Source organism: Cibotium barometz, chromosome 13, assembly GCF_041138505.1.
Source record: "Cibotium barometz isolate CiBa-2024 chromosome 13, ASM4113850v1, whole genome shotgun sequence".
NCBI lineage: Eukaryota > Viridiplantae > Streptophyta > Polypodiopsida > Cyatheales > Cibotiaceae > Cibotium > Cibotium barometz.
In genome coordinates, this window is record NC_141058.1 from 16,842,091 (window position 1) to 16,868,075 (window position 25,985).

The following is a 25,985-nucleotide window of genomic DNA, read 5'->3' on the forward strand; positions in this document are numbered from 1 at the left end:
CATTATTTCCAGATTAGTAGCACCATTCCCACATCAACAAGCTACACTAAGGCTTAGAAGGAGAAGGAGATCTTTAAAGGACAACTTGTGAGTGGATTATAAGGCCCACATGAGCACCTAAAGCAATTCAAATGAGACTATTATTACCTTGGTCATCATGTGAAAGGATTATAAGGCCCAAATGAGTATCTAAAGCAATTTAAATGACACTATTATTACCTTGGTCATCATGTGGAAGGATTATAAAAAAATAAGCTAACGGGAAGTCTAAGAGATATAAAAATCAACCAAGGATCATAGTGGCAAAAGCCATAATAGATTCACCATGAAAACAACACCTTTTGTTAATCTTTCTGAATGCCCTACATAGTTGTTTTTTCTTGCATGTGCACATACAATGCCAATCAAAAAGACCTAGCTACTTAGAAAAGAGTAATAAAATTGAAGTGCTACTTTAGAATAATGTACTAATGTTATAAGTATTTATCTTTATTTCATTACTTTATATCATATCTTATAACTAAGCACAAATTAAATAAGATATTTTTTCTTTATATTATTATTATTTTATAACATAAGCATATAATTTGCAAACTATATATTTTGATTTTTTTCAAGTGTATATTATAATGCATATAACTAAAAGAGACAAACTTAAATGCATAATAAGAAAGGCTAAATACATAATGCAATACTACATGTAAATATACACACGTCCCAAGGGTCTCATGTGGCCTTCCTTCGCTATGGATTTAATGGGGTCCTTTCCTCCATGGAGGGATCAAAGTTCAACCTTTGATTATGATTTTTTTTTGAAAATAAAATAAAATAATCAGTCAAGTCGATATACAGGAAAAAGGGGGCAAAAGAGTGTAACCAGTTCTGAGAGGGGGGGTGAAAATTTAGAAGAAAAAAGAAAACAACAAAATAATTATTTTTTTGCTCCAAATGCTTTGAATGGTTGCATTTTGAGAGAGAGAGAGAGAGAGAGAGAGAGAGAGAGAGAGAGAGAGAGAGAGAGAGAGAGAGAGAGAGAGAGAGAGAGAGAGAGAGATTTTACTTAATGGGATTAGCAAAGTTGAGAAATTGTTGTGTAAGAAAATTTAGATAAAAAGTGTTTTTTCTAAAGGAAAAGAAAGAAAAAGAAGTAAGGAGCTGTAAATTAACAATGGGAGTTCAATTCGAGGCTATGGGGGTGGATTTTGACTCTTCTCAAATGCTAACCTTAACCCGGATTTGGGGAGTGCAGGTGTAGCGGGGCAAGCAGCGAGAGGGTGCATAGCCTCAACAGATGCACATGAAACACACACACACACACACACACACACACACACACACATATATATATATAGATAGATAGATAGATAGAGAGAGAGAGAGAGAGAGAGAGAGAGAGAGAGAGAGAGAGAGAGAGAGAGAGAGAGAGAGAGAGAGAGAGAGAGAGAGAGGAACATTACTCAAAGTGACACTAAGAGATTCAATAGCATAATCTACATAGGCATTCCCCTTACCACTTGGTAGTCTCTTGTATCTACTCTAATATTCTCTAAAACGATCTCCTCTCCTCTTTCTCTAGGTTTGTGGTAGGGGTGTATAAAAGGGGCAGATTGTGCATGGGTGGGAGCAGTGCTGCATTGGCACATGGGTGCAGAACAATCATTTCTCACTTTATTTCTTTAATCACACCCCTTAGCCTAATATATATTAAGTACAATCATTCTTTTTATTTTTTATTTTTTTGCTTCATTTATTTAATCGTATCCCCTTATTATGGTGTGAAGATAATGGTGAGTATTGAACTTAGAGGTCACCTACTTCTGGAGTTTAAGCTTTATCATTGAGCTGTTTTCAGTACCCCAATGACATTCATTCTTGCAACTTTTATGATAATAGTTATTCTTACTCACATTATAAAGATTTTCAATGGTAGAATTTACTACCTTATTTGGGATTCACATTATAAAGATTTGCAATGGTGAACTTTATAACCTAGAGGTAGGTAGGTTGTAGTGTTTATAAGTTTAAAGTTTTGAGTGAAAATTATTATACTTGGTTGTGCTCATGGTTGTGTTATATGTGTATGCACTTCAGAAGAAAAATGTCATTTTATTAAAATTTAATCTTTTACTTGTGTTTTGTATATCCTTTAAATAAATTTCTACTGTAAGAGGAAGAGGTTAAAAAACATATTCAACATGGCTCTTTTTTTCTTTTTGGTAGACTTATTTCACTCACCCTGTAATAATCTTTTATCTTTATTTTAACATAACGTAAATCTCTCTCTCTCTCTCTCTCTCTCTCTCTCTCTCTCTCTCTCTCTCTCTCTCTCTCTCTCTCTCTCTCTTCACATGGTGGACATTTTTGATTTATGTTCCACTCAAGAAGATGACACTACATGAGCTATGGTTTTTATCATTGTACATATAGGTCTATGTAGTATGTGGTTTTTATCATTGTACATATAGGTCTATGTAGTATGTGGTTCCTTTTTCTTTTGGAAGCTCTTTTTTCCATGTTCACTAGTTATCCATGGATCACACGTGCTCAATTTAGTCTCATAAACTCTTGGGTCTTTTGTTTTCTTCTTTCTTTCTTTCTTTACACACATAAGTAAATATATACATAAAGTCTTTTGTTTTCCTTTCATTCTTTCTTTCATCTTCTCATCATAGACTCTTGGATCTTTTGTTTTCTTCTTTCTTTCTTTCTTCACATACATAAGTAAACATATACTTGGTATCCACATGCCCACATGCAGAATGTTAGGAGGGTTTGATAGAGTGCCAAGTAGCCTACAGCTTGGATCTTTTGTTTTTTTCTTTCTTTCTTTGTTCACATACACAAGTAAACATATACCACATGCCCACATGCATAATGTTAAGGAGGGTTTGATAGAGTGCCAAGTAGGCTGCAACTTTTATGGACCAATATCTCTATATGGATTCATACACGTAATTAGTGGGTTACCCCATAGTAACATACCCTCAAGTTTTGGGAGCTTCAACATGCACCTTTGATGGTCTTGGAAGCTATACTAGGATAATAGACTCTTTGTGACTCATTGACGTTAGCTAATGGTAATATTGATGTAGTTGACACAATAGTCTCAAAGGACTCCCAAGATTGAATGCACTTTTTAAAAACTATTTAGAGCATCCACATTATATTTTTCACCTTCATTATGAATTATAGAGTAGCTTTTTCTAGCATGAAATCTTTGTTTTGAGAATTCAAGATCATCCATCAAAGCTTCCTTCACTAGAGTGCATCGATGTGGGGCTTAGTCATCTATTGTATTCAAACACATCAAAAACATAGTAATGTTCTTCATTTTTTCTACTCTTACAATTTGAGTTCACATTTTGTCTTGTAAAACATTCTTCTTCATGTGCCCTTGATATGGCACATGTTGTATTCTCTTATAAAAATGAAATCATCAATAATTTGTTATATATAAATTTACCTATGGTAATTACCAATTTAATTTCAATAAAAAGTTAAACATTTTTTCCCTTTTGTGAAATCACATATTTATCTTGTTTACTCACTTATTTCTTTAAATAGTATTGGAGGTGTGAAGATCTTTTATTGACAAAGCAAGTTGGATACTTAAATGATTTACAACAGTGAGGCAATCAATATTTGAAATTTTTATCTTTACCTTTAAAATTTATTACTCATAACTATTAATGAAACTTCATACAAAAATATAATCATCTAAGCATGATATCTTTATTAATAAATTCATAACTTTGTACAAAAGTATGAGAACATTCTTAGTCATTTTTTCTTTCTTTGAAAAATTTTATTTTATAAAAAGATTTTGGATATCTTTGTAAACATGTTTATTATAAGTAAAAGGTTTAAATGATATGTGTAAGATTATAATGAGAGAACTTGTTTATTGGGATTGGGCAATTATCCACCACTTGTTATCTAGTTGCTAGATGAGGCTATCTTATGGATCCTCCTTATGAAATTAGACCTTTCTCACTCATAACAAAGTCTTAAATGTGAATGTACCTTTGTTGGGTTACTTGTCGTTGAAAGATAAATGGACAATGAAAGTAAAATATTAATGTTTAAATGACATGTATAAGATTATAATGCGAGAACTTGTCTATTGATAGCCCCAGTTTGGGCTTAACTAAGACAGTCACTTTTACACACACCATCACGTAGCAAGAGCATAAGTCAATGAGGGATTATGTCTCTCATCTTAAGCACTTACACTCTCAGTGTAAGCTTAATTTGTTTATTGTTAACTCAATCTTGAGCTTAATTAAGGCACTCCCTACTACACACACCATGAAGAAGCAAGAGCATAAGTCCATGAGGCATTATGTCTCTCGTCTTAAGCACTTGAAATTTGAGTGTAAGCTTCGAGAGAGTCTCACCGATAAATGGCTATTGCCATGCTTCTGTAAGGGAGTATGAGATCCTATAGTACATGATTACCTGCTCTTATTAGAACGTGCCACATTGGATGTGCATTGAAAATTGGCCATATAATTTGAAGACAACTTGTTAGAATTACCCCATCTTGAGGAAAACAGCACTTCATCTTCAGCTGCACCCGAGTGTCAAGTGGTCATGACTCAGATACTAGGGACACACATGTAAAAAATATGACTATCGATGAACTAACATTAGTAATTCTTGAAAAGGTTAAGCCAAAATAGGTGCCTCCTAATAATGCACACCTTTATCCAGGTAGGGAGCTAGTATAGTGTTCAATATACAAACATAATCATTAAATGCCGCATGTGCAACCAAGAACATCGCTCTATGTGCACATTATAGGCGCCTTGGAAATTATGAAACATCCATGTGCAGATATGGTGCTCATCCTCGCTCGCATAAGTATCGATAACTAGATTAACCATTAACCCCCTAAAATGGTAATACTGGACCTAGATAGATGACTAACTCTAGCTAGAAAAAGTACTAATATCTAGACTAACCCTAGCTCTGTTAGCAACACAAACCCCCTAAAATGGTAATACTAGACCTACAACTACACAGGACAAGAATACACACAGAATTTATAAGGTCCTTGATGTATGCTTACCACCACATGTCCTGCCACCACAACCATCTCCACCAAAGATTACCCTGACCATTCAAGTTATAGGCGAAGAACCGCTGAAAGAAAGTGAATATCCACGTGAGTCTAAACTTAACCATGACTATTATAAAGGAGCCGTAGGATATTGTGCTTGATTTTTATGTTATACAAGGAGCAACGGGAGTGCTCGTGTTTCAAACCTCTATCCAATGGAAGGGGAGAGACATGAATGCAACAACTCAGAGGCCCCAAATACAAGTTTTCATTGTCGAGGATCTCATATAGGGTAGTAAAGTGCTCACACAAATTGAGTGCCCCTTCTCAGCAAACATCAAGCTCCACAATTATAAAAATAACTCTAGTGTTTACATGTACAAAGTGTGGAGTGGATATCTAATTAAGGGTTGTCCATATAAAACTAGCGGGGAAGCAACAACTTCCACTGATCCTTGGCAACAAGCCTATGCTTGATTATAAAAAATAACTCTAGTGTTTACATGTACAAAGTGTGGAGTGGATATCTAATTAAGGGTTGTCCATATAAAACTAGCGGGGAAGCAACAACTTCCACTGATCCTTGGCAACAAGCCTATGCTTGATTAGTGTAAATTTAGACGTATTGTAGTACTATTAAATGTGCTAACACGTGCCCAGACCCACTATATGAAAAAAGACAAGGTAGACGTGCAATCACTAGTCATCAATTTCTACCTCTAAAAAAGATGAACAAAAAGGGTAGGCAAGGATGAGTAAATGGTCCTAATCCAAGATGGTTTTGATTAAGGGACAATAGAAATAGGGTCAACAGGGTTGAGTCGAGAGAGCATCCCTATACAAACAATCCCTAAACAAATGGCCCTAGAAAGGCGACCAATAATCACAAAAGATGTGGAGCAATACCCTAACACAAAAAAACAAATTATAAAACTCACTCGATAAACACTTGGTTATAGCCAAAGAAGCCATCTAACAAGCTATAAGCTTCTTTGCAGCTATTCTTTCTAACACATGTTCAATATATGTAAAAGTTCTAAGGGTGCAAGAGTTATCAGATGCATTGGGGACCTTGGATTAAGCATTAAATCAATAAGTAATCTCATTCATCCATGATTAATTTACTCATTACTCATTTGGCAGCTAAATTAGGCTTCTGTTAGTTGGTGTCTATCGGAGTGAAACTTTGTGCATTTCTAGACCTTGATTTGTTCAAAATCTTAGTAGTATTAGACTTGAGTAACTCACCCAAAAATAAGTGTGGAGAAACTATCTTCTTCCTTGGGGTTGGGTTTTGACAAACTAGTCTCTGCATCCTATTTTGGAAAAATGGGCAAGTATTCTGTTCAGGAGTGTGTTTTAAACTTGCCAATCTCAATTGGTCTTGTTTATGGTCAAGTGAGTTGCATATGGTTTTCTCAAGAGGACAAAATATGGCTTTTTGTTATAGATAAATAGCAAGCGACTTAAGTTGTAGACCAATTTTTTTGAACATGTGAATCTTGATAGGGAAAATCACTGTGCAAATCCATATGCAATTTTGATGTTATATAGCCCTTATTTTTACCAGTTGGGAAAACTTATAGGTTTCCAAGGCAGGGTTAACAAAAGTTATGACTGGAGATAATTTCTAATGGTCTGAAGTTGGTGTAAACCATGTCAGTTTGAGGGGGGGGGTTGATATGAGGCAAGTCTACACATCCACAAAGCACTATGTGAAACCCCACACTTGAATCTAAGCATGGGAGGGGGACTTTTTAACTAAGTATGGAGCAATTTGCCTAGGTTCTTTTAAAATGTGTCCTCTATAAAAATTGTCCTCTATAAAAATTGTCCCAAAAATATGTTATGACCTTGTTTTTCATGTCTAGTGCATCCAGACTTGGTACCATAGTGAATTGCATATAGATTAATAGTTGTGCAAGTGTATGGACCATCTGTTGACATCCATGCAACTCTTTCGGGCTAAACATAAAAATCTGAGTGCTTTTGCTAGTTAATTTATTGAAAAACCTTTGTCCACGGGTCTTTTTGAGAGTTCATAAAATATTCCACATGATATCAGATTAGGTCGAGGTTTGATATGTTAAATTTACACACACTTGTTATTATCTCTATGTTAACTTGGTTGCATTAGAGTAGAGGAATGGTGCTTTTTCTTTAGGCATAGAAAGCAATCATCATCTTTGGGCATCACTCAACAAATGTACGTAAACATGTGAGGTTTTGATGAGTGGATGAGATTTTACTAGGCATGGAAATTCATATGGTCCTCTACTAATTTATCTCAGAAACTAGCTTCCTACCCTACCAGGTGCATGCTGGATAGTTTACAAATCCCAATTTTGGTCCATACTTGATACAAGGGTGAATACTGGCTAAAAAAACATGTCATCAAATCCTCATTGAAAAAGGATTAGTAGAAGGATTTCTTCACAAAACTAGCACTCAATTTAGGATTTTTGAGTCAAGAGTAGTATGCCTTTGTTTGGTAGGCTACTTCTACTTGCCTGAAAGCATTGCATATGATGAAGGAATTAGGGGAGGTTTGATATGCATCAAGTATGGATGTTTGCTAACATATGTAGAAGGCCATGCACTCAATATAGAGGTCTCTAGGGCCTTCTTTTCATCAGGTAGCATAGAAAATAAAAATCTTCCTTGGAGCCAAATTTCGTAACTTTTACCATAGCATATCCCCTAACTAGTTCTAGGTGGTGTGGTTGGTTAGTTTGGACTTATCAAAATTCATCTAGAATACGTATACTTGTGAGCCATATATAACTACTAGAAGGTTTTCGTACCATCATACTATAATTTGATGGTATACTCAACTTTTCTGGAGCTATTGGGTAAACTTTTAGGTTTCGGAGTCAAGGTTCACAAAACTTTTGTTAAGAGGCTAATTTTAGCCTTCAAAAAATAATAAATATGTTGTCAAAAATATTGGAGGTTTGATAGGCATGAAGTTTGGATATATTAGGGGACCTTTTATGAGACCATGTAGGAAATAGACCCTTACAGGCCTTTTTTTAAAGCATGCGTGGAAAACAAATTGCCTTACTGAGCAACTAGGCCCTGGAACTTCCACTACTCAAACTATTATTTGGTTATCCTTAGTCAGAATTGGACATAAATTGATAGAAGACTGAAACACTATTTGAAGAAGACTCTTGTAAAAGCATGCTATAAACTAATTGAGCATAAGGCCTTCTACACAGCTCACTTAGAAATTTTTAGCTTTTTATGTCCACTTTTGCTAATCTTTGCGGGGGGGGGGGGGGGGGGGAGGACTTTGACCAATCTGAAAACACCTCTAACTATGCTAGATTTGCTATAAGTTTGATACACACCAACTAGAGATAAATTTCTACCTACATGTGATTGTGTAGAAAATAGAGGCTAGGAAGGCCCCCTTTTTAACAAACATCGAAAAGAAAATGCCCATGTGTGCATAAAATTACACTTTTTCATAGCCTAAACTATCTTGTTGTTGATCTTTGATCAGTCTGATATGGTCAAAGAAATGGCTAGTATTGCATACACATGATGTTTATAATATGTAGACTATATCTATGAAAGAATATATCGATTTGGTGCACACATCAACTCTTCCATTGTAGTAGTACAAACTTCTTGTTGATACTCTGGAATTTTTATCGTATCCACATTGGCCTACCTCATGCACAACCTTCTTTTGTTATTCCTTTTAAGTTCAAACTTGGTAAGCTTGAAGATCCTGATGCATTGAACATGTTTGCAAAGCGTTGCCAAAATTTACCTTTAATAAGGCCTTCTCCAAAACAAACAAAGAAAACTTTTATGCCAATTGACTAAAAATAGTCTATGATCCATATAAAATCTTGTCCAAACCAATCTCATGCATGGTTTGAGCCATAGTAATTGCATTCATAACAATGCTCTATACCGACCTTGATCTATTCTACCATGGTTAAGACTTCCAAACTATGAGGCTCAAAGAAATTGAAAAGCATTTGCTAGGGTTTGGGTATAAATAGAAGGCTTATCATGGAAAAGCCATCTTGATTGGTACACGATATTTCACTATTATTGTCCATTTATATTTCAACAAGTAACCCGGCAAAGGTATATTCACATTTAAGACTTTCTTGTGCATAAAGTTAAGCAAAAAAGGTGTAATTTCATAAGGAGGATCCATAAGATAGGAGCCTCTTTACTAGCCATTTTAAGAAAGATAAAGTCATGGGACATGACATCCCTTACCTATGTGAGTGGGTATAAATTGGTGCCTACTTACTCTAAAGATAAAGCAACCCTTGCATATGTGTGTGGGTCTCCCTTTGTATGTGAATTTGATGCAAGCACCAGAGGTCATCACATATGTGCGCGACTCGCTCTCCCTTTGTATGTGAATTGAGAAAGCAGCAAAGGTCATCACATTGATTCAACTACATATCCTTCTCTTAGCTCATTGAAAGCATTTAGTGCAATTACTTTTGAAGCCATTCCTAATGAAGAAGAAATCATCATAGTATAATCAACATATAATAAAATAGCAACAAAAGGAGAATATGAAAAAGCACCAACCCCAAATAGATTTAGAAATTCGACTTGTTCACAACTGCTTTTTGGAAGGAAAACTATTAAAAGCAACTCAAATGTGTGTGTGTGTGTGTGTGTGTGAGAGAGAGAGAGAGAGAGAGAGAGAGAGAGAGAGAGAGAGAGAGAGAGAGAGAGAGAATCTAGTTAAAGTGAATATGAATGATAACATTTATTAAGGCAGACATTAAAAAAAATGCCATGCATAAATTTCTCGTGAGGAAAACCCTATGGTTAAGAAAAAGCAAGAAAAGTTTGTGTAGCAATGAACATCGTTTAGTATGAAAACTAATGCACTTTTGCATGATGCACGATTGATGTAAAAAACATGTACATAAATCTCACCATAATGTAAAGGGGAAGAATGGAGGACAATAGAAAAAGCTATCGATAAAGGTTAAAAGCAAAACAACAAATGTTAAAAAGTCAAGAAAGGGCCAAACAAAGCTATACGTCAATCTCACAAGGAAAACTATTTGGACACGAAAAAGCAAGCAAAAGTTGGAAATAAAATTCAATTGTCAATCTAATAGCTTGCATTTAAAAAGAAGAAGATCAAAAAGGTTTTGGGGAAAAAAAGGTTTTTTTTTTTTTGGAAACTTTGGTCCACCTCCAATCCAAGTTTGTAAAAAGAGCCAAAAAGAAGATCCAAGTTCTAAGGGAGGAGGACAAACATAAAAAGCAAGAATATATGTTAACACTTGCATCTTAGGACTTCCATCCAAGATCTCGGGAAGCAAAAGAGAAATGGGGAGGAAAAACCAAGGACAACGTGTATCTTTGGACCTTGAAAAAAAAAAGGACCTTAAAAAAAAAATTGCGTATATCTTGGACCTTGAAAAAAAAAAGGCGAAAGTGTAAGGTTGAGAAAGAAATGATCGTAATTAATTAATAGTTGTAATATAGAATAATAATAATAATTAGCAAGTATATATTCCGCTTTAGGAGGTGTCACGAGGACAAGTCTCGACTGCCGACACACACGTACGCATGCACAATAAAGTCGACGGTTCGTCTCTGACCCGGCTCCAAAAATAAAAACTAAAAAAATAAAGTCGAGACTCGACGTTAAGCGGCTCTGGCTCTGGCTCTGGCTCTGGCTCCGTCTCCGTCTCCGTCTCCGTCTCCGTCTCTCTCTCTATATACACACACAAACACACACGTGCGCGACACAGTTTGCTTCTCCTCTTCGCTTATAAATAAAGACGCCCTCCCAAACCCTTCCCTTTCAAGACGACGAGCAGCTGCTGCTGCTGCTGCTGCTTCTTCCCAGATGAAGTATTTCTATTAAGCACACGCACACGTGCGCGACACAGTTTACTTCTCCGTCTCTCTCTCTCTCTCCCACACACACAAACACACACGTGCGCGACACAGTTTGCTTCTCCTCTTCGCTTATAAATAAAGACGCCCTCCAAAGCCCTCCCCTTTCAAGACGACCTCCTGCTGCTGCTGCTGCTGCTTCTTCTTCTTCTTCTTCCCAGATGAAGTATTTCTATTAAGCGCATTGTGAGCATCCTCCTACACGAACCTCTTCTCCTGCTGATCGCCGAACATCATCATGACTGTCGGAGGCCCCAACCTGTTCGGTTTGCACCAGTACGACAACAAGACCAGCTTCTTCAATGGCCAGACTGTTTTCTCGCCGGTACATTTTTTCAAAAATAATCTTTATTTCACTGAATTCTTTTGCTTCTCAAATGTCTCAAATCCATTGCCTCTCTGAGTCCAGGGAATTTTCTGTTTAATGATGCATTCATGGGATTATGTATGCCATTTTGGTGAAGATCCTTGTCTGCTAAACGGTCTGTTTGCAGCATATGCCATTTTGGTGAAGATCCTTGTCTGCTAAACGGTCTGTTTTGCCTGCTCCCCAAGAATATCTTGATCTCTTTGCAGTGTAAACTTAATAGTTGTCTTGTTGTAACAAAGATATCATCTAGATAATCTTTCCCTGCTGTTGCTCCTTGCCTTTGTGTCTGGGGCTTCTTGAATTAGATAGATCTACGATTACACTTTCATATAATTCTACTTGAATGCTTTTTATGGCTATATAAAGTGGTACAGTCATAAAGGACTGAAACTGCTGAGGAATGCCACAGGGGAATCACCTTCTGCATGTTCTTAGAAGTACACATACATGATTTTGGCAACCCTTCGATAAGTCGAATACACATACATGTTCTTAGAAGTAATTACTGATTTAATTATATATATATATTAAACGCTCGTGGGTGTTTAATTATCTGCCCATAGGCGATGCCGCCGAAGAACCATGTGGTCCTAGGCAAACACCTTCACCACACAAGGGTCATCTTATAGACACAATGGTGAGCCAACTTGGCTTGTCAGTCTATTGCTGGCTGGCCAGCAAAGTCAACTGACTACTCCCATTTTCTTGTATTGATTGCTCCATCGATGGAACATCATTTAGTATGATAACTAATGCACTTTTGTATGATGCATAATTGATGTAAAAAACATGTACATAAATGGGGAAGAATGGTGGACAATAGAAAAAGCTGTCTATAAAGGTTACAAGCAAAACAACATATGTTGAAAAGTAAACAAAGGGCCAAAAGCTATACGTCAATCTCACAAGGGAGACTATATGGGCAATAAAGCGCAAGCAAAAGTTGGAAATAAAATTTAATTGTCAATCTATCAGCTTTGCATTCACATTGCCTTTGTATTAAAAAGAAGAAATAAAAAAAGCAAGGTTTTGGGATTTTTTTTTTTTTGGGGAAACTTTGGTCCACCTCCAATCCAACTTTGTAGAAAGAGCCAAAAAGAAGATCCAAGTTCTAAGGGAGGAGGACAAACATAAAAAGCAAGAATATATGTCAACACGTGCATCTTAGGTATCAATTAAATGGAAAAGTTTTTTTTTCCTTGAGAGGATATTTTTTATTTATTTTATTTTTATATTAGTGCTGAAATGGACAGACTCCATTGGTGGGTATTGAACCCAAGCCCTCGTGGTGTAGGGCAAGAGCCCTTACCGTGGCGCTGTCTCCCCCACCTCATTAAATGGAAAAGTTAGGAGGTTGGAGAATATATTCCTCTTGAAGTGGTTGCATATTGCTTGAAAAACTCGGTTTGTAGTGTATTTTTAAAGGCTAAAATTCAAAGATCCTGATTGAAATTTGGCATTATTTTAATTTTCAAGAGACCAAAACGGTAAATTGTAATTAAAATCTAGATATTCTCTTGAGTATCCTCATTATAAGTCATACCTTTATTTTGATTGATTGGAAAGAACATCCTTTTTTTATATTTGGGATCTTTTGTGCTCGTGTGCGTGTATGCTTCCGTGCATCCGTCACAACAACTTCAACACCTTACGGCTAGGCTCTATCCATCCAAGATGGGTCCTATCAAGAAGAAAAAGGCAAATGGGGCAAATCCAAGGACCTTGAAAAAAAAAGGCGAAACTCTAGGTTGAGAAAAAAATTATCGTAATTAATTAATCAATAGAGAATAGAGAATAATAATAACGCTGCACACCCCAATAGGCCCCCGAGAGCTTGCAACTGTTCTGTATACCCATGTGTGCATGCCCTTGTAATCATGTAACCCCTAGATCAGTATGGTTCTTTTTAAAAGGGCACAGCCCGTATTTGCTATGTAATCGTCAGTCCCTTTTCTTTTTCTAATTCAAAATCCCCGCTTTTTATTAAAAAAATAAATAAAAAAAATAATATAGTATATATTCCACTTTTAGAGAGGTCACTTGTGGGACCTTGGAGGAGGAAGAGTTGACTGTCGAACGTTGCACGCGCCACTGGACGGTCTCGTCATGCGCTCTCTCTCTCTCTCTCTCTCTCTCACACACACACGTGCGCGCTCTCTCTCACTCACACACACGTGCGCTCTCTCTCTCTCTCTCTCTCTCTCTCTCTCTCTCACACACACACACACATGTGCGCGCTCTCTCTCTTTCTCACACACACACACACGTGCTCGACACATGTTAAAAGCGCAATGTGAGCATCCTCCTACACGAACTTCTTCTCCTGCTGATCGCCGAACATCCTTCAACACCATCATGACTGTCGGAGGCCCCAACCTGTTTGGTTTGCACCAGTACGACAACAAGACCAGCTTTTTCAATGGCCAGACTGTATTCTCCGCGGTACATTTTTCAAAAATAATCTTTATTTCACTACTTTTGCCTCTCAAATGTCTCAAATCCATTGCCTTTCTGAGTCCAGGGAATTTTCTGTTTAATGATGCATCGAGTCCTTCCTCGCACCCCTTTACAAACCTACCCCACCTCCCCTCCCCTCTCTCTCCCTCCCTCCCTCCCAAAGTAGAGGTCCTGCTAATCAGCTGAGGATGTTGCTCCTCTCCAAGCTCAACCCACAAGGACCAGGAAGAGTCCAGAGCCCGAAGTATGACCGGGTGTCCATCCGCTGCGGCAAGTCTGGATTGGACCAAAGACCCCCTGCTCAAGAACTCAACCATTCACCTACTATATGCTGCGGACATGATGCATTGAGCCTTGCAAATGCAAAGTTCATTAGAGGAATACCTTTGATGGTCTATCATGCAAGAAAATGTTATGAGTGGTAGGTATTGAGAATTTCCAAAGCCATGCATGGGATTATGTATGCCATTTGGTGAAGATCCTTGTCTGCCAAACGGTCTGTTTTGCCTGCAAACTTTCTTAAGTCAGCTCCCTGCTTTCATTACTGGGCTGCCCTGCTTTCACCTTTTTCACACTTCATTTGGTCCATATGAATGGCTATCAAGTCTTCCACCAACATCCACAACTATGACATCATATATTACTACTGCCTTAGACTGGGTCACGGAGACCATGATCATACGACATCTTCTCTAGAAAGGGTCATGGAGACCATGCTCATATATGAGGCTTCTTGAATTAGATAGATCTACGATTACACTTTCACACAACTCTACTTGAATGCTTTTTATGGCTATATAAAGTGGTACAGCCATAAAGGACTGAAACTGCTGAGAAATGCCACAGGGGAATCACCTTCTACATGTTCTTAGAAGTACACATACATGTAGGATGGAATTTTGGTAACGCTTCGATAAGTCAAATACACATACATGTTCTTAGAAGTATAAATGTCAATCTCCTGCAGGTACACATACATGTAGGATGGAATTTTGGCAACCCTTCGATACGTCGAATACACTAGAGGCTGACAAGTATATATATATACTGATTTTCCACTGCCCGTGGGCGGTTAATTATTTGCCCACGGGCGATGCCACCGAGGAAGCACCTGGTCCTAGGCAAACACCTTCACCACTTGAGTTATCACCTCATTGGCGCAGGCATCATATATTTACGAGTGATGATCCAGGAGAACCGCTGATGCAATTGCATGAAGTGCTTAAACAAGGGTCAACTTATAGACACAATGGTGGGCCAACTTGGCAACTTGGCTTGTTCAGTCTATTGCTGGCTGGCCAGGAAAGTCAACTGACTACTCCCATTTTCTTGTATTGATTGCTCCATCGAGCCTGCTCTTTATGCCTTGTCTGGCTTAGCTCTTGCTTACTTGGCCAGACTGTTGCTGTAAACGCAAGGCTGCCGAGTAGATCTACTCTCGGAAATGCAAGGCTGTGCATTAGATATTCTCTCAACAATCTCAAGCAGTACAAAAATGCCACAGGTACCAAGAGTAGAAAAGTCTATGCAGCATCTCCATGTACTTATTTGTTCGCAGAAGTCACATGGCCTTGTGTTAGTCAGAAAACAGCGGGCCACGTGACCTTGTGCATGCCTTTGTCTTAGAGGAAAGAACTAAAAAAAAAGAAATTGCACAGGTGCCACCAAGGCTGAATCAAGGCTAGAATATACATCAAACTCTCAATCTACTTCATTGATGGTCTACCACTGATTATCATAGTGTAATGGGAGCATGCCCCAAGAGATATCAATCATCCAGTTAATTAACTACACAATGAAAGATGGCATGGATGCAAGAAAAATCACGTGTATATGTGTGCTGAGTATGAGCGTATGACAAGAAGATGGGCCAGTGCACCCCCCCCCCCTCGTGCCCTTTTTGGCAATTATATTCCTAAAGAGAAGTTTACAAAGCTCTATGGGCACTTAGTAATTGGTCACCAAGTACCAGATTTTCCAAGATAAACTCCAACAAATTAAGTAGAAAAGAACATGACAGACCTCTCTCCAGACATGATCCAAGTCTGAAGACTAGCACAGTTCTTGTCTTGAACAGCCTCCTCCATGGACTGGCTGCCTTAGGAAGGTTTTAATATGGGCAGTATGATAGGTGGGACAGGGTAGTGTCCAAGCAAGGCGCCCCCAGGCAGGGAAGCAGGTGTAAATAGGCAAGCAAAGCATTAAGGTCCAGTCTTGGAACTTGTAAAAATTAATCATAATTAAGCATGCCATTAGCAGCTGGATCAGCTTTTAAGCAAGCCAACTTGCAAACACAGGACTATAAGAAGCTTTCCTTAACCTCCTCATTTCTGTTAGAAGTCATCTCCTGTCTATATTTATACACCAGGGCCTCTGTTGTGGGTGTGCCCGCCCTGTATAAGGTGTTTTATCATTTTTCCACACTCCCCGTATTTTTTTCTATTTTTTCCCATTTTTCCTAGTGGTGGGGAGGGTTGCCAGAGGGTGGCAGGAGCACTCCAGGGCTGGCCTACTGTCCCAACAGTAGTCCTGTAATAACAGGCCGACTGGCTGGCCGACTGCACACAGGTGATGCGTAGGCCTCTAGACTGCTGGCCGACTGCATTCACACAGTTGTGGGCATTTTTCTGCTGGCCGACTGCATTTATGCAGTCGTGGACTTGTACAGTGCTGGCCGACTGCTCTCCCAGGGGCATATAAATAGGCCCCTTGCCCCCACCACTTCCTCATTCAGTTTTCTCGGGATCTTGTGTATAGAGAAGAGTTTACACACCTATCTCTCTGTGTTTCTTGTGCTGTTTATTTTCTGCAGTCTACTTGCTCTTGTCTACCCAAGTTTGGTTATCATTTTCGCTGCATATTCTAACATGGTATCAGAGCCTTAGGCTCGAGATAGATCTTGGGAGTTTTTATGAGCAAGAGGGGGAGCGTTAGGCTGCTGATTGGTGGACCGTTTTGGGCTGTACGGGAAGAGAAGGTGCAAGAGGAAGGCGGGCTAAGGTGCTGGACAGCCACTTGCAGGTTTACATATTTTTTTTTTCCCACCCACCCACCCTTTCAGGTTACTCTCCGCGATGGCAAATTTACTAGAGATGGCTGAGAAGCACGTGAAGATTCCGACTCTCCCCACGTTCCCAGTGGATCGGTAGCTGGACGGGTCTAATTACGGCATCTGGATGGTCATGATGGAGTCGGTGCTGGAGTCATATGACCTTGCTGATTTTATCATCATTGGAGTTCCACGGCCGGAAGCTGAGGAAGGGGAGTTACTGTCGACGAGGAAGGACCACGAGGCACAGGCACACATGTGGGATCGTGTCAACGCCAGGGTCCGGTCATTTATTTTCCTCAACTGCACACCACAAGTGATCAATCATGTGAAGCACATGACGCTGGCGAGAGGCATATGGGAGCACTTGGCTTCTTTGTATAACAGGGTATCACCCATGAAACGGATCTCCTTGGAAGTGCAGATGCAGGTTATGAACCCTGCAAAGTCCTCGACGATGCGGGAACACATTAACAAGCTGCAAGCCCTTCAGCAGGAAGTCCTACAAGCTGGGAAAGAGATATCATCTGAAGACATGGCCATCGCCTTGCTGTCCCACTTGCCTGGTCAGTATTCTGCTTTCTATTCCTCGTTCATTACGAGTGGCAGGCTCAGCACCATAACCTGGGAGGAGCTTGTGCCAATGGTCTTGGACCAGGAGGAACGTTTCACGAACCCTCCTCACAGCGGAGGTTCGGAGGCCTTAACTGGCCAACGGTCGAAAGGCCGGAATAACAACAAGGGCAAAGGGAAGGCTTCACTGGAGAAGTCTTCTGAGAAGCAGCCTGATTCAGAACGACAGAAGCTGAAGGTCGAAAGATCTTGTAATGATTGTGGCGAGAAAGGCCACTATTGGAGGAAGTGCCCTAAGCGGACAGGGAAGAGTGCTGATTCCTCAGCCTCAGCTACAAAGACTCCGGCATTTGTGCACTTAGAGATGGTGGACTCCGATGCTTCATCATCTTCGAGCGAGGAGGCAGTTGGCTTCACCGCGAAGGATACCCGGGAATGGATTCTTGACAGTGGTGCTCCAGGCACATGACTCCATCCCGTGACTTCTTTCTGGATCTGAAACGGCAGTCAGGTCGCATCTTTATTGGCGATAACTCCACTATTCCGATACGTAGTGAGGGCCGGATGGAGATTATTCCCGACGGCAAGGGGGCAAGCATGCTTCCCGTGTTCTTTATGTCCCTGCTCTGGGTTTTCATCTTCTGTCAGTGCATGAGGTATGCAAGACTGGCTTTCGGGTGAAATTTGAGGAGCATTCAGTTGCTCTAAGGGACCGTGAGACTGGCCAGGTTGTTTGGGAAGGCGGTGTGGAGAATGGTATCTACAAGCTCTCTGCACTCTCCACTTTGACAGGGTCTCAGGTCGGAGATTTGTGGCACTTTCGTTTTGGCCACTTAAATGTGGATGCTTTGAGGCGCGCCTTCCGGGACCAGATGGTGGTTGGCTTGCCAGATGTTGGTAGTAGGCAAGGACGTTGCAGTTCTTGCATACGTGGTAAGCAGCACAGGGAATCCTTTCCGAAGCAGGCTTCCAGGCGGGCTTCGAAACCATTGGAGTTGATTCACACTGACTTGTGTGGACCTCAACAGATACCATCTTTGGGAGGATCTCTCTATTTTATGCTGCTTGTTGATGATTGTACCATATTCACGTGGGTCTACTTTCTTTCCCAGAAGGACCAGGCTTTTGCTCGGTTCAAGAATTGGCACGTGATGGTGGAGAAAGAGTCTGGATATCAGGTTAAGACTCTCAGGGCTGATAAAGGAGGTGAATTCTCCTCGACTGTATTTTTCAGATTTTGTGCAGATCATGGCATCAAAAGGGAATTGGCCAATACCGGATCGCCTTCGGAGAATGGAGTTGTTGAACGCAAGAACAGGACTGTGGTGGAGATGGCGAGGACCATGCTGGAGCATTGTGATCTTCCTCGTCCACTTTGGGGTGAGGCTGCGGCAACGGCTGTCCATACCATTAACCGATCTCTGACGACTTCAGTGCCCCATATGACTCCATTTGAGGCATATTTTGGCAGGAAACCCGATGTCTCGCACTTCCGTGTCTTTGGGAGTGATGCGTATGTACATATTCCGAAGAAGCAGAGGGGGAAGCTTGACTCCAAGTCCTGCAAGCTGGTATTTGTGGGGTATAACTCTCTTTCCAAGGGATACAGGTTGTATGATCCAGATAGGAATGAGATTGTTGTCAGCTGGGATGTGGTCTTTGACGAGCATGTTCCAGCATCCATTGTCGAGGAGCCGCCACTTCTTGGAGATCCAGAGGAGTCTGATGATGATTCCCAGTCTATCATTCCAGTTGATCCACCTCAGTCATCACAGGAGGTTGAGCCCGCAGCTGGAGTAGAGCCCCTGCGACCACAGGAGGCTCCACGATCTGTTCGAGTACCTAGGTGGTTGTTAGACACCCTTCGGGAGTCAGGTGTCACGGAGCTACCCTCCGAGTGGACCACAGAGGACGGCCCTCGAAGATCACATCGAGTCCGAGATAAAAGCAACACAACGGAGCTTCTTCAGGTGAACTATGCTTTGATGTCTCGTATCATGCGGGATAAAGAGTCCACTTCCGTAAAGGAAGCCCTTTCACAGGATACTTGGAGGAAAGCCATGTAGGTGGAACTTGATGCCATCGAGAAGAACAACACTTGGGAGTTGGTACCGAGGCCGTCGAAGCGGTCTGTCATTGGTGTCAAATGGGTCTTTAAGACCAAATATGCGTCTGATGGGTCGGTGGACAAACACAAAGCCAGACTTCTGGCTAAAGGTTATGCTTAGCGGCCAGGCATCGACTACGAGGATACCTTTGCACCGACAGCGCGGATGTCCACGATTCGGACCATTCTTGCCCTTGCTTCTTCTTAGAGGTGGCCCATGTATCAAATGGATGTAAAATCTGTGTTCCTTAATGGTGACCTGCAGGAGGAGGTGTACGTTGAGCAGCCTCCAGGCTTTATTGTTCCAGGATCGAAAGGAATGGTTTACAGGTTACGTAAGGCCTTGTATGGTCTTAAGCAGGCTCCCAGGGCTTGGAATCAGAAGATTGATTCCTTCTTTATTCGGACTGGATTTCAGAGATCGATTGCAGATCCGAACCTGTATCTCTTTCGGGAACGCGGCATGGTCACGCTTATCATCCTTTATGTGGATGATCTCATTCTCACCGGCGGTCATGTGGAGCACATTGGAGTGACGAAGGCTGTCTTGTCAAAGGAGTTTGAGATGACCGACTTAGGCCTACTCCATTTTTTTTTGGGATTGGAGATCTGGCAGACCCAGAGGGGGTTTTTCGTCTCTCAGCAGCGGTATGTTCATGAGTTGCTTGAGGACTTTGGGATGGAGAACTGCAAGCCTATTACCTCGCCGATGGACCCGAACACAAAGTTAACTATTACAGATCCTTGTGAGCCAGTTGATGCCTCGCAGTACCGGAAGTTGGTTGGTTCATTGATCTGGTTGCTGAACACCAGATTGGACTTGAGCTTCTCCGTGGGGCTGTTGAGCTCTTTTATGCAGACGCCATTGAAGTCTCATTGGGACGCAGGATTGCGGATCTTGCGGTATCTGCAGAGTACAAAGAATCTGGGACTCTTTTACACAGGAGGGAATGGAGTCAAGCTCCAAGGTTGGAGTGACTCAGATTGGGGAGGAGATCCAAACACGAGGAGATCTACTTCAGGATACAGTTTTACCCTCGGCTCAGGAGCAGTTTCTTGGAGCAGCAAGAGGCAGCCAACTATTGCCCTTTCTTCGACAGAGGCAGAGTATCGGGTTGCTTGTGGTGCTGCCTGTAAAGTTGTATGGCTGCGGAGGCTGCTAGGCGAGATTGGGTTTCCACAGAGGGAGCCCACAGTCATCCTGTGCGATAACCAGAGTTGTATAGCTATTGCTCGGAACCCGGTTTTCCATGCCCGGACCAAGCATATAGAGATACAGTATCACTTTGTACGTGAGAAGATCTTGGCTGGTGACATCTTGCTACTTTATTGTTCGACGGAGGACAATGCGGGGGACCTCTTCACGAAGTCTCTACCTCAGGCTACGCTCAGGCGGCACTCCAGCTCCCTTGGGTTGGTTTCACAGCCAGGAGCTGAGAGGGGGTGTTAGAAGTCATCTCCTGTCTATATTTATACACCAGGGCCTCTGTTGTGGGTGTGCCCGCCCTGTATAAGGTGTTTTATCATTTTGCCACACTCCCCGTATTTTTCCCTATTTTTTTCCATTTTTCCTAGTGGTGGGGAGGGTTGCCAGAGGGTGGCAGGAGCACTCCAGGGCTGGCCGACTGTCCCAACAGCAGTCCTGTGGCTGGCCGACTGCACACAGGTGATGCGTAGGCTTCTGGACTGCTGGCCGACTGCATTCACAGAGTCGTGGGCATTTTTCTGCTGGCCGACTGCATTTATGCAGTCGTGGACTTGTAGTGCTGGCCGACTGCTCTCCCAGGGGCATATAAATAGGCCCCTTGCCCCCACCACTTCCTCATTCAGTTTTCTCGGGATCTTGTGTATAGAGAAGAGTTTACACACCTATCTCTCTGTGTTTCTTGTTGCTCTTGTCTACCCAAGTTTGGTTATCATTTCCGCTGCATATTCTAACAATTTCTTCTACATTGAGCTTCAGCCCACACCTCTCTGGCCCCTCTCCACCTCCGTGAGCAGCACTGGACTAGCAGCAAATTAGTGGCAAGAGTCTTCCCATCAGTTCACCTGGTGATTATCCTGCAGACATAGTTTCCAGGATTGACTTGGGTTGCTCGTGAAACAATTCTATAGTAGACTTCTATAGTTTCTCTTTTCAATTTGGAGCCTTTAACCACTTTGGCAAGGTTGTACATTGAGCAATTTTCTCACAACACTAATAGAGTATACAATAGCTTGGCCATCTGTGAGGGGTGCTGGAGGGGAGGGATAAAAAAGGCAAGTGAGAGAGCCAGGTGGGCGGTGGCAAGCAGTGAATGCTGTAGGGAGGTGGGTGGGCGGGGCGGGGGGGGGGGTGCGGGGCGTGCACTCCTGCTATCTACATCCCATAACCCAGATTTTTATGACAAGCAAGTGAAGAACATCGATATTTATTTGAATTTGGAATACAAGTACTTCTTTTAAGGTCACAGACAATCCAACCTTCCATGCAATCTTCTATTCCCTAGAATCCATAGAGTCTCTTGCAAAAAATCATTGGCCTAGATTTTGGAAAGTGATTCTAGAGATCATCTGTCTGACTTTCTCATCAAATACATATCAGCACTAGTTAAAGCAGAGTGTGACGGACTGCCAAGGCTCTGGCTAGGATCATCTTGAATTGGGAAGCTTGATGGCACTTAAATGTCAACAGCCTTGCCCAGAAAACTCGTCAACAGGTTCCTTAGGTCTTTGCAAGCATGTAATTTGAGACCTTCGGCTTCATGGGGATGAGGGGGGCAGAAAAGGTCAGGCTTTCTAGGCCGTCTGTGGGGAGTGGATAGACTCCCTGCAGTGGGTAGGTAATGGCAGAGGTGGAAGTGAAGAATCGCTGAGCCCTCGCTCATTCTGTGTCATTCCCCACCCATGGAAGGACTTAGTCAGAGTGGCAGCTTTTTTCTGGGTGGGGATAGTCCGTAAAGGCCCTGAGTAGGCAGCAAAAAGCCCATTGCGCCCCAATTAGGAGCTCCCAGACCAAAGGGTAGGCTTCTGAATGAGAGGTTCTTGTTGGAGGTGGCAAATATAGTACAAGGGAGAGCATGCAAAAATACTTTTGACTTGTAGGAGAGTAGCTGATGTTTTAAAGGAATCACGATGTTGAGAAGAAAATTGAACATGATGAAGGTGCCTTCTCGCTACCAGCCTCTTCTATACAATCACAAGATAACGTAAAGTAATCTTTACACCATCTGTATGGAAAGCTTTGATGGTATTTGATGTTTCTCTGCTTTTGTTGTTATTGAAAGAGTAAGGATGATATTCTTCTTCACATTCACAATTTAGTGTAAGCTTTTCAGTTGAAACATCTCTCTCACATCCCTAATGCAGATGCACCTCATAGCCACTTACTATCCTTAACGACATTTGAGCTGAGGCTTGTGAGCAGCCAGTTTGATTGGAATTCCCTTGTGTGCACTTGAAATAGGCCATGTCAATATCCTGAATATCCATGCTTGGAAGTTGTTCTTGTCTAGCTTCTCCCTCACAATCTGGGATAGACTGAGAGTTATAACATTAGATAAGCAACATTTCGAGCTCACTCTATGTAAATCACCTGTCAAAGCTACTAATCTTCACACCAAAGTCTGGAAAGCTCTTGAGATCAGTCAAATACCATAAATTAATGCTGATAACCAAAGCAAAGCTGAACCCAAAAATTTTGAAGTTCTAGGATTTGATATAGCAGGTCTTTATTTAGATAGTCTATCATATACATCTTTGCTTTGGATAATCTTCGCTCTTCTATGTGGGAATTACTGTGGTAGCACTGGAATTGATAGATATGCAAGATGTCTTCATCTAATAGAGGGCGTTTAAAACTCTTTAATTTTATTTTGCAGAGCGTAGGTTATGCAATTATACTTGGATATGGTGCCTTTTTTGCTGCATTGACGATATTGATCTCCTTCTTGGATAAAAGATATGCTGGTGCAAAGAATGATTCAGAAGAATTCAACACAGCTGGACGATCAATCAAAACAGGCCTTGTGGCTGTGGATGTTGTAAGCCATTGGACATGGTAAAGATATTTCTTTCTATTAAAATACTCAAAGTCAATCTATATATGCTCACGTTCCTCATTTCTTAATCAACATGAGATTTAACTGGATTATCCATTACTAGAAGCAGCAAGAAATCCTCGAAGTCTCTCCTAGCACATAACTGCAACATTGTCTTTAGCTTCTTCTTGCCATGCTTGTGATCACTACCTTAATCTAAAACAGAGCCAATATGCATAATGATGTTTTTCTCAGGTCACTTTTTTTTTGGGGGGCAAGAAAATGAACGTCTACTAAATATGACCAAATTACAAACATATCCAGGATAAAGTCCTAAAAAGCCTCATAAAAAATTATGCCGAAAAGAAGTGACGCTGCCATAATTGGTCGGGGAGAGTGAAAATTGCCTACAGCTGTATATGTGAAGAAATGACGTAAAAATGTCCACATACTGCTCCAAGCCTGGATGATGGAAGCAAACCAATGGTGGGGAGTGGTAGGGAGGATGGGGGGCGGTAATTTGCCTCAAAGAAAATAAAATGTGTGCTCTCAGGGGCACATCTAAGAATATGGAACATGAAGAAATCCTTCCGGGTTCAGTAACGTTCTAACAACCAACTTGCAAAGTAGAGATTTGCACCGGATCTCTGGATCAATGATGTTCAACCCCCCTTCGTGCTTGGGAAGGATAATAGTTACCCAAGCAACTCTGGCCTTGGTATCTGATGTGCCATCAAGTCCTGATCACAAGAAGTTGTGGATCACCCTCCGCAACTGTACAATGCATCTACAGTCATAAGACTATCAAGAAGTGACATACCAAGATGTGGCAAGCAACACCTAGGGCACGTCAAGTCCTCTCCATAAGACGTAGATCACCCTCTGCAACAGTGTAATGCATCTATGGTCATAACAGCAACAACAAGTGACATACCAAGGTGTGGCAAGCAACACTTGGTTTACCACCAAGGCTCTAGATGCAAGATCGAGCTTCTTGGAGCTCCACTGAAGCAGCTTTTCTTTATGCTCATGAGCACAGGGGCATGGGGGGTAGGTGATGTCTATTGAATATTCCGACTTGGCATCTCTCTCCATCCATGTGAAGCCAACATGTGTGCCCCAATCAACCCTCTCAAGGTCATCGACCCAAAATCGGATAGACTTATGCCAATTTATAAAGGTCCATGCTGCGACACATAACTCTTCCAAGGCAGTGTGAAATGAGCAAAGACATGAATAAGATGCCTCAAGAAACACCGTTGTATCGTCTGCCAACTCAGAGTCTTAAGGATCCTCCTCTGTGTGCAGTGGCAATCCTCAATCTAGATACTCCGGCAGAGGAGAAAAGGAAAGTGCTCAAAGATTTTGCAGCAATTAGATACAATAGGGGAGCTAAGAGGTGCTAAGGGGCAGCCCTGCCATATGGAGCGAGAGATTTGGAAGTGCTCACCTTAACCTCCACAAGCAAGCATAGTGTTGTGAGCATCTCGATAAAGGCAAGAGGCACCTGTGAACCAATCTTGAGAAAATCCCATTCGTGTGAGAATACCCTGTAAGAAATCCCAATCCACTCTGTCATAGGCTTTCTCAAAATGAAGAAGATTGCCAAGGGCTGAATACTTGCCTTGGCCCACACTACCGCCTCCCAAACGGAAGAGATGATATCAAAGATGCTTCTTCCTTGGAGGAATCCATTGTGTGTGTATTTCATGAATGACTATATGTAACACTGGCTGCAATCTCATGCTCAATGCCTTGGCAAGAATTTTGTATGTGGTCCCAAGCAATGTGATAGGCCTCCATTGGACAATGTTAGTCTTATCACCACCCTTAGGATCCGGCTCGGGAGGACCAAGATGGTGTTCTTTTCTAGTCTACATTCAGTTTCCCCCATGTGCTTCCAGCTAGAGGAGGCTTGTGGGCGGGAGTGGGGGCTGGTAGCAGCTCCATTTTCTGGTGCATGGGAATCATGAGTCGGAGTTCCAAGCATTAAAAATTTGGCAAGACAAGTCAGCTATGGTGTAGCACAGACTATGGACAGGATCTGTTCTGAGTTCCGAGTTCATTGTTTGAGGTTTTGGGACGTGATGTGTTCACAGTTCACTGTTGGGGGATAATGGGCGTGGTGTCTGGTAGCTAATCATTCTATTCTTGGAGTTCATTGGTGTGGGAATTCGGAGCCAAGTAAAGTTCTTTGCTATTCGTGGTGGCATAGTGTTTCGAGGAAACCGGTTGGCGGGTGCTCTCTCCAAGGTGATTCCGGTATCTGCAGTATTGGAGGGTCCATGGTTGCATCTTCATCAGCTTATCTTCTTCAAACTCTTGCACTCTATGAGCTGCAGCGGGGGTGTTAGAATATTGTGTATCTCTGTGTATTTGGCGTGTGCCCATGTACTAGGTATTTATGCTTTTTTCCTTCCTTTATGGGTCGTGAGGCTGTTGGC

The 25,985-nt window shown here is 41.4% G+C and overlaps 2 protein-coding genes across 4 annotated transcripts in view; one reads left to right on the plus strand and one right to left on the minus strand.

Moving 5' to 3' along the window:
* The first annotated feature begins 10,872 nt into the window (after window positions 1-10,872).
* The window catches only part of LOC147632426 (urea-proton symporter DUR3-like), a 120,663-nt gene continuing 105,550 nt past the window's right edge, over window positions 10,873-25,985 (plus strand). The window contains exons 1-2 of one of the 2 annotated variants that reach the window (XM_086807248.1): window positions 10,873-11,291; window positions 23,383-23,561. In XM_086807248.1, the coding sequence (XP_086663374.1) occupies window positions 11,205-11,291; window positions 23,383-23,561 (266 nt within the window). In that variant the 5' untranslated portion in view covers window positions 10,873-11,204. Of the gene's footprint in view, window positions 11,292-13,612; window positions 13,779-23,382; window positions 23,562-25,985 lie in introns of those variants that run through there. The other variant, XM_086807247.1, reaches the window with a different exon arrangement.
* Window positions 22,103-25,985, minus strand: part of LOC147632427 (uncharacterized) — a 109,937-nt gene continuing 106,054 nt past the window's right edge. Inside the window, exon 5 of one of the 2 annotated variants that reach the window (XR_015267197.1) lies at window positions 22,103-23,031. Coding sequence is in view for 1 of the 2 variants with exons in the window: in XM_086807250.1 (XP_086663376.1) it covers window positions 22,862-23,041 (180 nt within the window). In the remaining variant the exon portion in view is untranslated. Of the gene's footprint in view, window positions 23,042-25,985 lie in introns of both variants that reach the window. The other variant, XM_086807250.1, reaches the window with a different exon arrangement.